At 32.5% G+C, this 16,784-nt stretch overlaps 1 protein-coding gene across 1 annotated transcript; it reads right to left on the bottom strand.

Moving 5' to 3' along the window:
• Positions 1-12,437: 12,437 nt before the first annotated feature.
• On the bottom strand, positions 12,438-12,842 carry LOC143535236 (auxin-induced protein 15A-like). The gene has a single exon (XM_077029546.1). The coding sequence runs from the start codon at positions 12,840-12,842 to the stop codon at positions 12,438-12,440; it is 405 nt and encodes a 134-aa protein (XP_076885661.1).
• Positions 12,843-16,784: the final 3,942 nt, after the last annotated feature.

Raw genomic sequence — 16,784 nt, 5'->3', positions numbered from 1 at the left:
ATAGGATTGACGATGCATTTATTTGCTAACATAGGGTAGCAGCGATGCGTTATTAACTAACGCATCATGGAACCCCTGCTTTAAACATTAACGCATCGCTGCTACCCTATGTTAGCAACATAACGCATTGTCAACCCTATGTTATGTTAACACGTCGTCGGTGTCCGCTAACATGTTGTTGGCGACGAGTATCAAAGGGACAAAGTTGTAAACTTGAATTTGGGGGGGGACAAACTTGAAACCACATTCTATAAATGAACTATTTTGGGAATTTCTCACTGGCCCATCACTCAGTTTGAAGGAATAGCATCCCAAATGGTTCGGTACGACCAAAATGGTGGTGGTTAGTATAGTACGATTAATAGGGAATAACCTGGTAACATTATATGAATCAGATGTGGGACCATATGCCACGTCACACAACAGCTTGGATCATCTTTTACGGTCATTATGTTCGTTGATAAATTTCTCTCATAGCTTGATATTATCATTGTACTTTCCACAAATACTTATTCTCATATCGAAGTTTGGTTACAACTTAAAAAAGAAACCCCATATCGTTTATGAGGAAACCCGGCCATTTGCTACTGTCTCCCGGGACAAGTAATAGAAGATCTCATTAAGCTACACCTCCCACTATTCTCCTCCAAACCAAAATATATTCAAAAAAAAAAAAGTTGGTCTAAAGCAAAATGCTCATTAAAAGAGCATTTAATGTTCAAAGATATAAAAACTAACTCAAATTTTCAAATCTTATCATTAAAACAACTAAACATGAATCATTTAAGTTGTCAGCAAACACACTTGACAACCAATAAAGACTAAGCTGACCACATTAGGGTTGATTAAACACATGATTTTGACATCTAACATAATTTTGGAATATAATCTTTCAAATATCTTTGTTATAATCCAAAATAAAATGAAAAATCTCACCAAAAAGTACCTCAAGGGCTCCACCACCAGTACACTTAAATAATTTATTCATACAATTAGTTGATATGTATAAAAAAAAGTGTTTTAATTTGCGTACATAGATTGGAGATACATACATCTGACAAATGTCTTACTTACATGGTATTTAGATAATGATCTTGACATACATCCAACAAATATTTTGTTCATCAAATTTCTAGACCATGAAAACAATCCATATTGGGTAAATGTCTTGTTACAGGTTGGAAAAGGTTGGGTATAATGATTGTTTGCATTGCAAATGCTATTTCTACAATCAATTTCCAAATTCCAATAATGGGATCAATATCTTACCGGGTTGGTAAAAAAGGTATATGTTTAAGACATGATTAAACATGTTTAATAAAAAGTACGTAATATAATTTTATACTTTTTCAAAAATAATTAATATTAGAAGGCTAGGCTTCCTAATTTCTCATTTTTGTTAAACGAGTTGTATTTATATTTGACAATTGTGTTAATCTTAACGTCTCAAATCCGTTAAACACGATTATACCTGTTTTGCTAACCCTACCTACGATGATCACATTTTTGTTCAAGTGTACAAAAAATATTTATTAGTTTTCTACTTAATATAATTTTCAATAATTCAATACTTAGGAGAACTCAGTAATTTTTACATTGTCAATTAATTATGTGTGTGTCATCCATCTATAATATATATAAACGAAACCTCAAAAATCCTACGTATCGTGATGTGGTCGATCCCCCTTTATTGGAGTCACCAGATTTGCATTATTTGTAAATGAAGACTTTCATGCATTTGACCCGAATTCACGGGTATGAGTCATACCAAACCCAGATGTTTCTTAAACGAGTTATAACATGTCATTTATTTGTGAAACCCTTTCATCATCAAATTTCCTTACAATAAATATAAAATTAATATCAAATATATATATATATATATATGATATAATGCTAAATATATACATTTCCCTTGTATATTTTATTTAACATATACTTAGTTTTTGTTCATTTTTTGAGATTTGTATAATAATAATATTATTGTGTTTGTAGGTTCCAGGAATTAATCGTGGTCGAAAAGGGCGAAAAACGAGTAAAAATAGCAAAAACAAGAAGCCGGAACGCATCAGGAAATGAACCGGAATGAGAACCGATCGAACCGCCCCCCAAATTTTATAAGCCGGGGCATTCATGGTCGCGGGTGGCGGCCACCATCAGTTTCCAGAACGTTTTCACAATTTTGTCAGTTTTGGGCCCTATTTCAGTATAAATACATCCTTAACCTTAACCTGAAAAATACCCTATTGCCACCAAACAAATTTGGAGTTTACTTGAGCTATTATTCGAGATTCTTGGCGGTTTTGAAGGCACGAGAGCATCCGGTGAAGAGACATACGTTCAAAATCGAAGACAACGGGTTTTATCGCCTTTAATATTTCGTTTCTCATTATTTCACCATGTTTTCGGATTTATTTACTTTGTTTGAATTTAGTTACATGATGTTATGCTAAACTTCATAAACTACCTAGGTCGTGATGAACCTTTGTTCGGTTTGATTATAATTGAGATTTGTTTCGTTATGGATTTTATATTCTAAGTAAAGTGTTGAGTTTGAGTTAATTAATACGTATGATTGCTTGGTTTTATTTACTTGGATTTTTGTTTCACATTGCCCTTGGTGATTGTTTCATAGGATAGGGTTTTGTTAGGTCATTTACTGTGTGTTCTTAATTAGTTTATAATTGATATGCATTAAGATTATAGAAACAATAAAACTAATTAAATAGATACAAGTGAGCTGTTAGCCTAGAAAGCAGTAAGGTGATAGGTTATTGATAGATCTTTGTTGGTCAGGATTGCTAGATTTAGTTTTTCGTAAGGAGTCCGTCCAGGTTTGATTGTAGGCTTAGTCTATTTAGTCAATTGAGTCTACTTAGCTATCTTTGATTTCCGCGCTGTAAGATATGATTTCGTCATAAAGATACTTAGACATAAATTATTAAATAACTGTAAGGAAGTTTAATTCATAAAACCGGTGAGTCTTAAAACTTATTAGAAATCCATATGTGTCTTCTTAAAGGTCAAGGGTCTTGTTCGGGTTTTCTGTCGAGGGTTTATCTTATCATCTCAGTTCCGTAATTTAAGTTTCCCATTTAATTGATAGCCGTAACATTGGGTATTCTAGCAAAGGTAGTTTCTTTTATCATCTTAATTAATCTAAGTGTTTTAATCGTTTATTATCATAATTCAATTAAGGTTAAGTTTATATTATTAAATTAATTAGGTTTTAAGTAATGATTATGTTTTATTATTATTTAATTAATTAGGTTTTGTTTTAGTTTATTTAGATTTAGTTTAAACACCCCCCCCCCTCAAACAATATTATTTAATAGCCGTGTCTTAGTCGAGTCTAATTTGCTAGTTTCGTAATTTATAGAGTCTTGTGGGTTCGATATCCGGAATTACTTAGCTATACTAGAGTCGATCGTTACACTTGTTGGTTAATAGTTTAAGTTAAGTTTAAGAGTCTAGAGTATTACTTAGTGCCTAGATTAGCGTAATTTAGTTAATAATTATTTGATTACTTTTAGCACATCACGTTTTTGTATATATATATATTAGAAATGAACAATATAAAACACAACTCCGTAACAAAAGGGATAAAAACTATTATACTATAAAGTGCAAAACCTTTTACTATCTAATACATTATTAAAACTATGAGTATCGTTACACACCAAAACCTTTTAGGTTATGACTAGATTGATATTAAGTTTATTTAAACTTTGGCACCAAAAGTACAATTATTGAGGAATCAACTTTTTGATTTTTCTTTCATTTAAAAAAGAATCAATTAATTTGACTTGTTTTTACTCACTCATTTTGACACCAAAAATTCCTAGAAAATAAATTATGGCCACTAGTAGTGTTGAGCCTTTCTTAATTTTCTTGATCACAAGTCTCTTTCAATCATGTTGGTGAATGGTGCTAATATGTGCTTTTATATATATATATATATATATCGTAAATTAGGTACAAGATATCTTATATCCATGAAATCATACCATCTCGAAATAGTCAATTTATATCCAACTAATCATCAAATCATCCAAATAAAGATTTTGATTGTCAATCGATCAATTTTGACTACAAAAAACTTTTTTGAGCGTAATTATGTTTTTTTAAGTGTAATTATGAAACATATCTAGAATCGAGTGTAATAATACTTTAACATCGAGCGGTATTTGTGTTTACCTTGAATATCATTCAAGTACCTAATGTATGATAAACGATTATTATACAGTAATCTTCCCCTAGATATATAATATTAAATGTAAGAAGTTATGTGGCAACATTTCTTTTAGGTTTCTTAAAATTTTCATTTTAGAAGGTTTATCATAAAACCTTCAAAGTTAATATTTTTTTTGTTAGTGGTATTAGAATCTTACTATACTATTAAATCAGTACAAGGTTTTCATGTATTATTCAACTAGCATGTTCACATAAACTTCCAACTAATCAAATTTTCATTTATATAATTTTTACATGTTAATTTGAACAGTAATTTTAAACATTAACTCCTAAGTGAAAGAAAGTTTCAAAATAAATGGTTATAGTTATCATTTGTCGAGTAATAAAAACAATTAATTGTTTTCATAATTATTTTTAAAAATTTTAAGACTTTGTTATTTATTTATTTTTTATTTTGAGAAATTATTTATAAATGTTTGGACTGGATGTATGGATGTTTGGATTGAGATGATGGTTTACGTTTACGAGATTTTGATTTTATTGTTATATTCATATTTGTAACATTCTTTATGTTGTGTGCTTATATGTTTTATAATTTCAATTAAAACAATTTTTTTAACACACAACTTATGTTACATCTACATGGTCGCGCTTAATAGTTTACAACATACGACTTTAGCAGATGATGAAGTTTTTATTAATATGTCATTTTTGTTTCATGGTATAAGTTAGAAATATGTGGCATGACTTAGAATTATGTTTTAAATTGTTATTTTTTTCAATCTATCTTTGTATGTTAGATTTTTTTAATTAAAATAACAATGTGACATCTTATAATAATAATAATAATAATAATAATAATAATAATAATAATAATAATATTAATAATAATGCTGATTATCTGACGTTTACAATTAATTAAAAGATATAACACAGACACGCTCTTATACATATACATATGAAGTTTTATATTTTTCGTCCGTGTGTAACAAGAGATCTAACCTAGTTAAATGATTATATTTATGCACGTATTCAATAAAGTTTATTTATTAATTTTTTTTTCCAATGAACACACATCCTTTTTCTGAGTTTACTCTACAACTACTCTACTTCTAAAATCAAAGGCATACATCGTGTAGGATTTGAACACAAAACTATTTGTTCAGGATGTACGCTACTATAATGTCAGGAATGATTTTAAATAACCAGACAAAAAATTCCAATACGGCGTTATCAATCATTTACATAACAATATACTCGTAATTGGATAAAAGAAAATTGTCTTGATTTATATTCAAAGGCTCATCGTATTTTTGATGAGTTTATTTCAAGATAGTTAATTGTTTTATGTGGGTCAATATTAATTTAACCTGGCCTGCATTCTTTTTCTTATTGGTTAAGTGGCTAGAGTTCTGTTTTTGAATGGAGACTACAAGTTGTATTTTGCTTATTCGAACTCAAATATTTATACCTAGAACATGTTAACACATTTTACTGATTTAGAATCCAAACAAGTTAGCTACAAAGTTTGAAAACATTGTCTTTTAATTATTAACTTTTTATTTGGTGTTGTCATAATCAAAATCTTTTATCGATCATTTCATTGTTGCCTTTTACTAGTAATCGTCCCTTCACTAGTCACCCTCGATTCGTTCCCTTTTCAAATGATCCTCTCCCACGGCCACCCTTCGTGTATCTCAACGGCCACACCCATTCCTATGGCACTATCAAGAATCGCATATAAGCATATTCATGAAATACTTATATTCAAACGAAAAAAAATTATTCAAAAGGCATACTATAAGCTAGATCAAATTCGAACACTAAAAAAAGCAGTCTTTTGAGATTTCTAATCCATATGCTATCTTTTTGAAATTGGGATCCAATACTATAATGAGATAACTAACACTGTGTTCATGAGTTCAATCAACGAAAGAAAAGAAGGAAAATAAAATAAAGTAGAAATAACAAAGACATAGGAAGAGAAAAATATAACGTAATTTCGTGTTCCAAATTTCGAAGAAACGAAAAGAAATTAAAGATAATTTGTGTTCATGAGTCACAAGGAAGATAAAGTTAGGTTGTAGATGTGATATGTGAGTTTGTCACATAGGTGCCATTTCATATAGGCATTTGAGGCTTTTACATTTTACAGAAAGTCGTATTGTGAAATGTGATTATTGGTTTATATGTTATTTAAAAATTATATAGCAAAATTGGTTTTAAATAATTCAAACTATGCCCTATTGGTAAATATTAGTCCCAACTTTACACTTGTCTGTTGGCAGTACCAACTATTTGTGTATTTATTTTCAACGGGCCGCGACTAACGGAGGTTAACTCCGTTAGTGTTTTGCTGACGAGGCCATCAAAGTTGGAAAAAACTTGATTAGGTGGAACGTTACGTGGCGGATGACTGTGTCCATCCAACCACTAAACCCATCATCTTCAACCTAATATTCTTTACAACCCACAGCCACCACAACACCACCATTCCACCACCCCTGCAACCATCGCGGGAACCCCGACCACCACCATGCCCATCCACAGCAACCACCACTGGAACCCACCACCTGCAACTGGCCATCTTTCGGCCATCTTCTCCGACCCCCAACTTACCGGAGTTCACAATACCCATATCCGCTCACCCAATAGTTTTACATGGACAGCAGCTCTGCCACAGCTCATCAACCACCACCACCTTGTTGCCACTACTCCATACACTCTCCACCGTCGCTAACCAGCACTACCACCGTGATCCACCTTGACCTGTCATCTTAAGCCAGCCAAACATCACTAGATCTAAACCAAAACTGACTCACTTACTTGGAAAAGCTGCTAGGGCCGTCAGTCTACACGGTAGAGCGAACCACGCGAGATTTGGAGGTTCGTCAGAAAACTGGCGGTCGACTCATTTGCACCAACACTACCACCTACAACCTGCAACAACACCATGGCGCACCCACTGGATTCCTTCATCAACAACACCGTGTCATACCATCGATCGATTTAGGGGTTTAGGGTTTATTCGATCGAAATGGGGATTTAGGGTTCTTTAAATCATGTAAGTAAAAGAGATGGGGATGAGTTTTTGGTTGTTTTATATTAAAAGATCTAGCATGCCACATAATCCGTCCACGTAATCTTTTTTTTTTGACACCTAGATGAGCCACGTCAGCAAAACACTAACGGAGTTAACCTCCATTAGTCGCGGCCCGTTGAAAACAAATACACATATAGTTGGTACTGCCAGCAGATAAGTGTAAAGTTTGGACTAATATTTACCAATAGGGCATAGTTTGGATTATTTAAAACCAAATTTCTAATTATATATGACAAAGAAAAGAAATCATACAATATGACTTCACGCCACAATATGCTCCATGGAAAAGAGGGCAACACGCTTTAGCGCTCACCGGGAGGGTGTTTGGTGCACATGAGGCTAATGTGGCATATTTCCATGCCCATTCACCCTGCTCTCGTCAGCAGTAATACTAAAGGAGTCAGTGCCTCATTAGTTTGAGAGTGATAGAAGCAATTAAGTTGAAAGTTGACAGTAATGGTAAATATTTCGTTAATTGATAGTGTTCCCAAGGAGCAAGTAGAATGTGACAACTCGAGTTATCAAAACTTATAATTTATACCCATTACCCAACCCTTTTCGTAAATGTTATCATTTTATTCATTTAACTATTGTTACAACTTTGTTAATATGCCCAAAATAACCCTTCAACAAGCTTTGAACTCGAAATATATCAAAGTTAAACTACAAATACCATTATGCAAATATTACAAATTAATATCCATGATCATCTTCTTCAACCCGTCAGCCAAATCTGGATCCAACCCCAAACCCGTGACCCGTATATCAAACCCGTATACCAAATACTTTAACTTGGACCCCAATTTTCGTATCAAACTTGGAAATCAAATCATGTATATGCTATTCTTACTTAATTTGGCCTAACCGAATATTTTAATTAAGTAACAAAATCCGTTAATTACGCGTATTGACATGATTGTTAAACCGTCTTTACCCTAACTCGCTAATACACCTTCGAAACAATAATATTTCAATTACACGCGGCTGCACATTCTCTCACATATCGTCAACTAAACCCCTTATACTAATTGGGTTATCGCAACCTTAATATACAGTTCGTGATCTTGTTCTTGGTCGGCCATATTGGATCAATTAAACCTCGAATTCGTAATCGTAAAGGTAATTGTTTGATATGTATCAGTTCGTTTTCATCAGTCTATTAATAACTCTAACAATAACTAGATTAAAGATTAGCCGATTGATCAATTGTTGATGCTAGGGTTCTTAATCAATTGGCTTTTTCTGGGTAATTTATTTAAATTAATTTTCTGATTCTTGAACAATCAGGACATGCCAGCCCAGTGGTTGGGGTGCTCCTGTTAATTTCTCTAAACCAGCCAGGGGCGCGGGTTCGAGCCCCCCTGGACGCGGTTTTTGGTTATTTTTATTTTAACAAGTGTTTTGATTATTTTAATGGTTATTAATTAATTTTGAATAATATTAATAAACCCTATTTTGTTAAGTCGGCATCTATACGTTTGCGGCTCTTGTAAATAAATCTCGTTATGGATTTTTGGCGTGTGTATATATATATGTATTTTAAGTATTTATTAATAATAAGTACACATTATTTTATCAAAACCCGAAACTACTATTTATGTTTCTCGTCGTTGAAACATCTTTATAAACTTGTTTATATTAATTTTATACATAAAAATATATACATTATAAATATATGTATCATTCTTTAAAAGTTGTAACTATTGTATTATTAAACCTATTAGCTATATTCAAATTATTAGACTCTCGTTAAAAATTCTAAAATATAATTTTTAATATAGTATAGCTTAACTCGTATTTATATATATTTAAACTAATTATATATAAAAAAAATTGGATTAGATGTTATTTATGGGTAGTACGAAGGTGACTTATAAAATACAAAAGTAACGAGTATTATAATTAAATGATAAGATTGCTATCGCAATATTAGTATCAACAGAAATCCAATCAATCAATCTATAATATTATAATCACAATCGTAACTCAAATCACATTGAAATCTTAATTCATTAAATTATGTTATATCTTTATAATTAATCTCATTATCATTAATAACTAGGAACACTTGTCATCACATCCCGAGAAGCTCGAACTCATTTAACTTAGTTTCTATCAACGTTTCATTATCGCTTGTTCCACTTCATCAGGTGAGTAATCACTCCCATATTTTACTTGTTTTCAAATGTTTTGGGGACACTTGCGTACCATTTATCAAATTATTTATCTTATTATTTCTCAAACGCAAACTGTGATCTTTGTGTTGTGTATCAATTGAATGACTGCTTGTTACTTGCTATTTGCTTACTTGCTTACTTAAATCGCATTTGGAGGGGTCCAACATAATCTCATTATAGTATGATCATACGACCGTCGTAGTGGCCGGAGCCCGATCGCATTGGCAATGATTTCACCGACACTCATTACTCGCTTAACACTTTCGTTGTTTACACTCACAGATAACAGTTTTGCTTATTTTTACTCTATTAATTATATCATTATATATTATCATTTGTTCGTGTCCAAACTGGTGAATCTACTCACTCAACATGTGTTGTTGACAAATATATATATTTTGTACGCATTTGCAGGTTATAGATTGGATTGCTTATCGAACTGAAGCTCACGTAGAGATGACCTTAGGATGTTAAACATAAACAAGAATAGTTGGTTTTGTATAGTAATTTTCTTTATTTTTGTTGTACTTAATAAATTAATTAGATATTGTCGCTTTACAATTGCATGATAGTACCTTGTGAGCTGTGGCAATCAGTTCGCGCCCCGACATTTCCGCCTTAGGTTGGGGTGTGACATAGAAGGTGAAATTATTTAAACTAATAACCTTTTTTCTTTATCTATTTGAATCTTCTATAATTTAAATAACCAAAATATTATGTGTTATTTTTTTTTTAAAAAAAAAAATCAATATTAATTTGATGATAGCGGCCACATCTATGCAAATTGTCACTAGACAAAAAGAAAACTGGAAGCAAAAAGTATTGGTCGTTGACTAATTCCCGGCCCGTTACAAGTTCATTAACCGAGTTGGGTTAATTCCTTGATTTGCAAGTTTGGTTAATTAAGGGTATTTTAGGGATTACTAATTAATGTCTATTAGTATCTAGGTTTATCTCAAACTTAATGTTATAGATGAGCTTGTGTTTGTATCTAATAAGGAAGTTGAGCCTAGCTAGGATTGGTTAGGTTATGTAAACTGATGTAATCAAATTTTCGAGTTAAGTTTTCTTGATTAATAGAATTTGGGTGTTATCCAACTTGTTTGTTCTTGAGTTACCGATTAATATCTATGAAAAAGGTCAAAATGTGAAGGCATTTTTAGCAAAACTAGCGTAATATAACTTTTTTTTGGAAGGCAACAAAATATAACTTATAATGAAATAAACTCAACTCTTAATGTTATACAAAAATAAAATAAACACATTATCATATAGAAAATAAGTTAAGATCAATAAATAAGTAGTTCGAGGTTGATGAGATGCGTTGCCCGAAACCGCATCAAGGATATACAGAATTAGGTTTTCTAGGATATATGAGCTAGAAATAAATATATTAATTAATCAAGTTATTGACTTTTAAAAAATATATAAAGCAATATTATTATTTCATAAACTAATTATATTAATTAATTAATCGTTCCAGGCTCACTGTCAAGAACAAATCATTTATGAAAGAGGTCAACTAAAATGAAAATAGATGTAAAATGATACAGCTATATTCATGTGTAAGAATTGCTAACTATAAAAGGGTTGATATATGTTTATGTTTTTTGATGAATAAAAACCATTACTTTGTTGTGGTATTTGTTTTCAACGAATTTGATACGGTTGTAATTTGTCACAATATATAATAATAGTTTTAATCATTACTATCTTGATAATTTTAACGTAAAAATTAATAATTTTTGTAAATTCTTTTATGGAAAACTATATCCACGAATCCCACAAAATTAAGACAATCCTATATAAAATGTAGCCATAAATATTTTATATTCTATAAATGTTATAAAAAGCATATGAGGTTGATGGCCGAGTGACATAGACAAACGCTTTTAAACAATTAAAGATTATGAGTTTGAGTCTTAAAAGGTATAAATAAATTGTCTATTAAAAAAAATATAACAAAATATAAAATTCGAACTATTCACCTTTAAGTTAGGATAATACATCATTACCGCCCAAATGTCTCTACTAGGACACATTAATCCGGATGGTGATTATATTTGCCATTTTACTGCCGTGTTCAAGTAAAGGAATCGAATTATATACATAATTAATTATATTCGGATTTTAACTTCAGTTACCCTGTCTCGAGTAATCACTAATCACCAATATTAAAAGAAACAAAATACATATTAAGTCATAAGTTGAATAGTCTTTCCACATGGGGGGCTTTTTGAACACTCCACTCACGAATAATAATTGCTGTAAAAAACTAAATTTAAACAAAAATATTAAATAAATAAATATAAAATAATTATGGACAACTAGTTTTGTTGGAATTTCTATGCAATTTGTATTCATAATAATAATAATAATAATAATGTAACAAAATCAATTAAATCCACATGGTAATTTACAAAAGTGATCCCCCATCTTTAACCAATTAACAATTTCTCTCCTCTCACTTTTACTTACGACTACGATTCAAACCCGGGACGACGGTGTTGCCATCTCCGTTAAGTTGGTGAGTCAACTCAACTCGCTGACTCGGTAGCCCTCCCACCACCATCCCAACGTTCAAGGGTGATTCCGTAAAATCACACACCAAAATACGTATCTTCAAACCTTCAATTCCTTCCTACTATCTTACCTTTTTTATATTTAGCTAGGACAATTTACTAAAAAGTCCCCGAACCGGAGTTAACTCTTTGTGCATGATCAACCGAGTCAACTCGGGGGGTCAAAATCAAAGTCAACTAGTTGGCTCATTATTATTATTAGGGGTCTTCAAATTTAAATATCCAAAATTTCATATGTCCAAATTTTCAGGTATCCAAATTTTCGAATATTTCAAACAATTCGAATAAATAAGGTTCGGTTCCCAATTCAGATTTTTTTTTTCACACACCCCTAAATATTAATATTATTACTACTACTGCTACTATTGTCGCATTTTCATCTTATTGTAAAAGCGGTCTAGACTTGGGCAAGAACTCGAGGTTACTCCGGCAATGCCTTTGCAAATCTTCAAGATTAACAAACTGTTGAGTCCCCGAATCGGGCCGAGACAAAAACCGAATAATCTCCTCGAATAAATACTCGTCACACGGGATGGCAAGTGGACCGGAGTGATCAAACCCGAATTCTTCTTCAGCTTGAATCAACAATTTATTAAACACCGGGTGGTTGAGGTAAGTTGCCCGGACGACGAATCTCCGGCAGTTAGAGCCGACGGAGACAGCCACGTGGCCGGCGGGTACGTCGGAGGGTATGCATTTACGGGAAGCTAATGCGGCTTTCTTTCTCCAGCGGCGGAGCATTTGTCGGAGGTGAACAATGTGTCGGATTCTGCTGCAGGCTGACATGTTGGATTTAATGTTGGTGTTTGTGTTCGATTTGTACTTTTGTTTTCAGATGTTTTGTGTGTTGTTTGAAGAGAGAGATTGAGAGGTGTTTAAAGGTATGGAATGGTTGGTTTTATAGGAGTTGGAGTACGAAATTGCCCCTGGTGTTTATGGTATTTACAAGTGTTTGACGGCTGTAAGCTTTTACTTTATTGTTATTTTATTACTTTTTTTTATTTATTATGTGTATATAAAATATGTGTATTAAATATTTATATAAGCTTTTGACAATAATATTGACATTTGTGATTTCATACATTTATTTGTTATCTGTTTGGTTTGTTACGGTAATGTTATTGTATCGATACTCGGTTAGGACAATGTTGATTGGTTTGGTAGGTTCATTACAGAAGCGATGACGGATAAAGTACAAACATTTGCTAACCCCATAAACAATCATTTCATCATCCTTCGACATTTTCTGTTCGTTTGTGTGTTATTTTTTTCTTCCTTCAAAATTTAGTGTTACAAAATTCTATGCTCGAGCTGTGGTCTAAGGCCCAATTCCTTAGACAACAACTGTGATGTCGGAACCATTATGGTATATGATAGCGTGTCATTATCAGAATCCAAATAGATAAATATATAAATATGTCTGGGTCAATATCAGCTAATCATAAATTCTCCGAATCATTCAACTATTTAGATCACCATAGTGTGGTCCATAAACTGTCGGGCAACAACAATACAGAGTAACGTGAAAGTACTACGATCATAGATTTCTTCGACATGTAGCATATGTTAGAATTAATGATGTACTCACTTTATACGAATCTTGATATTATGACAAACTAATAATCATTGTCCATATTTGCTATATTATCTTGTTGGGAACAACAATGACAAGCCTTACGGTTGTTACTATATGGGTTATTAAGGGATGTCACATTATTCTCCTTTCCTTTATACGTTATACGTATTGTCACGCCAACTAGTCATATATGAATTCATTTTGCTAGTTGCTTAATAACTAACACTATACTTATAAATATGAAAACTAATTTTAAATCCGGGCGTTTGGTTGTGAGAGCTCCCAGGCTACGAGGCTCGTAGGGTTCTCATGTTTAGAACTGGAAAACAAGTTCATGTATCTGGATCAATATCATCTGACCATAAATTCTCAAAATCATACAACTATATTTAGATCACCATGGCGTGGTCCATAAATTGTCGGGCAACTGCAATACAAAGTAACGTGAAAGTACTATGATCATAAAGTTGTTTGACATGTAACATATGTAAGAATTAATGTACTTATTTTATACAAATCTTAATATTAGGACAATCTAATAATCATTGTCCGTATTAACAACAATGATAAGTCTTATGGGTGTAAGAGCATCTCCAACCATTTATTTAGTTTGTCATCCAGTCCATATGGCAAATGAGTTGGATGAGAGAGGAGAGAGAAATTAATGAGAGAGAGTGCATGATTTTTGGAAAACTAGATGAGTATGGATAAGTTTCTGAGTGAGGTTTTGATGAAAAGGTGAGAGAGAAAAATGAAAAGTAGAGAGACGATAGAGAAATGGTGACTGAGTCATCCACTTTGCTTTAACATTGTGGATGCTCTAAGATGGTTAAGATATGAGTTATCAAATGGATGTCACCTTATTCTCATTTATATATTTTACATAGTGTTACGTCAACTAAACATGTATACATTCATTATGCCCCATGCCCCTACTCAAAAACTAACACTACACTTATTAACATTGACACTAACTCTAAATTCGGTGTTGGTTGTGAGAGCTCCCGGGCTACTTGGCTGGTAGTGTTCTCCTTTTTAGTACTGGAAAACGAGATCAAACAACGCTCGGGCACTTTAGATGGATATTGATCCAAGTGGCATTAGTTAGACCTTATGTGCAAAAGTTAAGGGTGGCAATCCATATCCCTTCTCCTTTTATTTTAATTGATAAATTTGGAAATTTGGAACTCATTGGACAACCTATGCACTTTTGAAGTAATTAACATCTGCCTAGTAAAAGGATAAACTGAGATTGTGGGACACAATTATGTCATGTAAGTTATTTGGGGTGCTAGGGGCACCAATCGCGCATTTGCCTTGTTTCATCACGTGCTTCCTCCAAAAGCACCCCAATCAATGAAATCTAATTTCTAGAGCGGTTTCATTATGGTGTGGTTGGGAAATTACATGCCTTGATTATGTTGTGTAGATTGTTGATGTGGCAAGTAGCCGAGGTCAAGATCGGAAAATGAGGTTTTTGAAGGACATTTTGTTCGCTTCTATTTGGTTCATATGGAAGCAATGGACCAAAGGTAAATTCAATCATAGGTGCATGTCTATGGACATTGTGGTGGAAGATATTTGGATCGGTCCCTTCAGTTGGATTAAGAATAGGTCTTCGCTCAAGGAGTTTGCTTAGACAGATTGAATTAGGTCCCCTCTCTCTTTTTTGCATTGAATTAATTGTGGGGTGAATCATGTTTTGTATCTGCCGGAGGTCTACTTTATTTTAATAAAATGTGGTTGTTTAAAAATAAAAAAAAAAATCGAATCGGTAAACCAACTCAGTTTAGGAAATTGGTTACTATTACCTGAAAGTTATGAATGCTTGTCGTGTGTGTGGAAAACATTCAGTAGTTCATGTATATTTGGAACATCACCCCTATCAATTTAGTTTTACTCGGGTAAATATGAATTGTTTTATTGTAATTGGGTGGATCTTATAGGTGGCATTCGGCTATAGTTTGGCATCGACGAATTATATGCTCACTAAATTTCACAAGACAACGAAGCTCATAACTATCACCAAATATTTTTAGGAACTTGCGCTGCAGATCATAATCTTCAAAGACATCAAGTTTATAAATTTCAACAAATAATTGTCCGGGCTATTATCATTTATCAACTTTATCCTTTTCATTCATTTACCATTCTTAGCATAAAACTTCGATGTAACCACGTTTTAAGCTATAAGTAGCAATCCAAACATTTAAGACTTTGGCATTTGAGTTATACTAACCAAATAAAGATGATTAATTGAAGATGAAGTCATAGTAAGCCAAAAGACTAGGTCTACCGTTATTAAGATGCTTCATGTTAAAATTTCCAAACCCGCCACATGCATATTTTTGTATAATTAGGTATCTAGGGGTAGTTGGACCAATACAAGATGCTTTGTTTAGTTAAGTCTTCCATAGTTAATTAATTATAAAGTTTATAATATAAATCCAACAATTTTGTATTCTTCCTTTCTCACCATAACCCATGTGCAAACATGGCCCCATCTTTTGCCTTTCCAATGAGCCAATCCTTCTCTTCCCTACAAATCATATTATTATATATTATGCTTATAATCCTCTCTATATTATATTTTTCATCCAATCAGAATTCAAGATTAATTACAAAGTTATAAGCCTACAAGATTTTGACATGTGGCACTAAACTAGAGTGTAACATTAATATATGTTTTGAAAGATTTTGGAGATCAATGCTTGAATTCCATCATATTTTTTTTAATTTGGGTTAGTATAAATGTATAATATCTTTGGAAATCGTAGTTTGTAAAATAAATTGGAATTGTAAAGAATTAAAGTTGAATTAACACTTGTTAATTGATCTAGAATTCCAATTTAAACGTATTAGACTTGAACAAAGGAATTAAAAACTGTGACACATTCAATTCACAAGCACAGTCATTAATAAACTATAATGTATTATCATTGCTATTAGTCACAGCCGCAAGCACTTGTGCAATGCCAAACCCCCTTGTTGTTGACACCACCACCATCACGGTAGTTGTCTTGTCAACAACGGTGGTGGCGTGACAACAATGGGATGGTAGTTGTGGTGCCAATAAGGGTTAGATTTTGTGGCATGAGAATGGTAGCAGTGGATAGCTAAGGATTGTAGGCGCAAAGAGGTGATGGTTGTGG

This window comes from Bidens hawaiensis, unplaced genomic scaffold (genome assembly GCF_021521415.1).
Source record: "Bidens hawaiensis isolate Kalapana, Puna unplaced genomic scaffold, B.hawaiensis_p1.1 tig00010461_1, whole genome shotgun sequence".
Lineage (NCBI taxonomy): Eukaryota > Viridiplantae > Streptophyta > Magnoliopsida > Asterales > Asteraceae > Bidens > Bidens hawaiensis.
This window is presented reverse-complemented; position numbering and strand designations above follow the sequence as displayed.

Coding starts and splice junctions, on each gene's coding strand:
- LOC143535236 (XM_077029546.1), bottom strand. CDS start 12,842: ATGTCAGCCTGCAGCAGAATCCGACACATTGTTCACCTCCGACAAATG.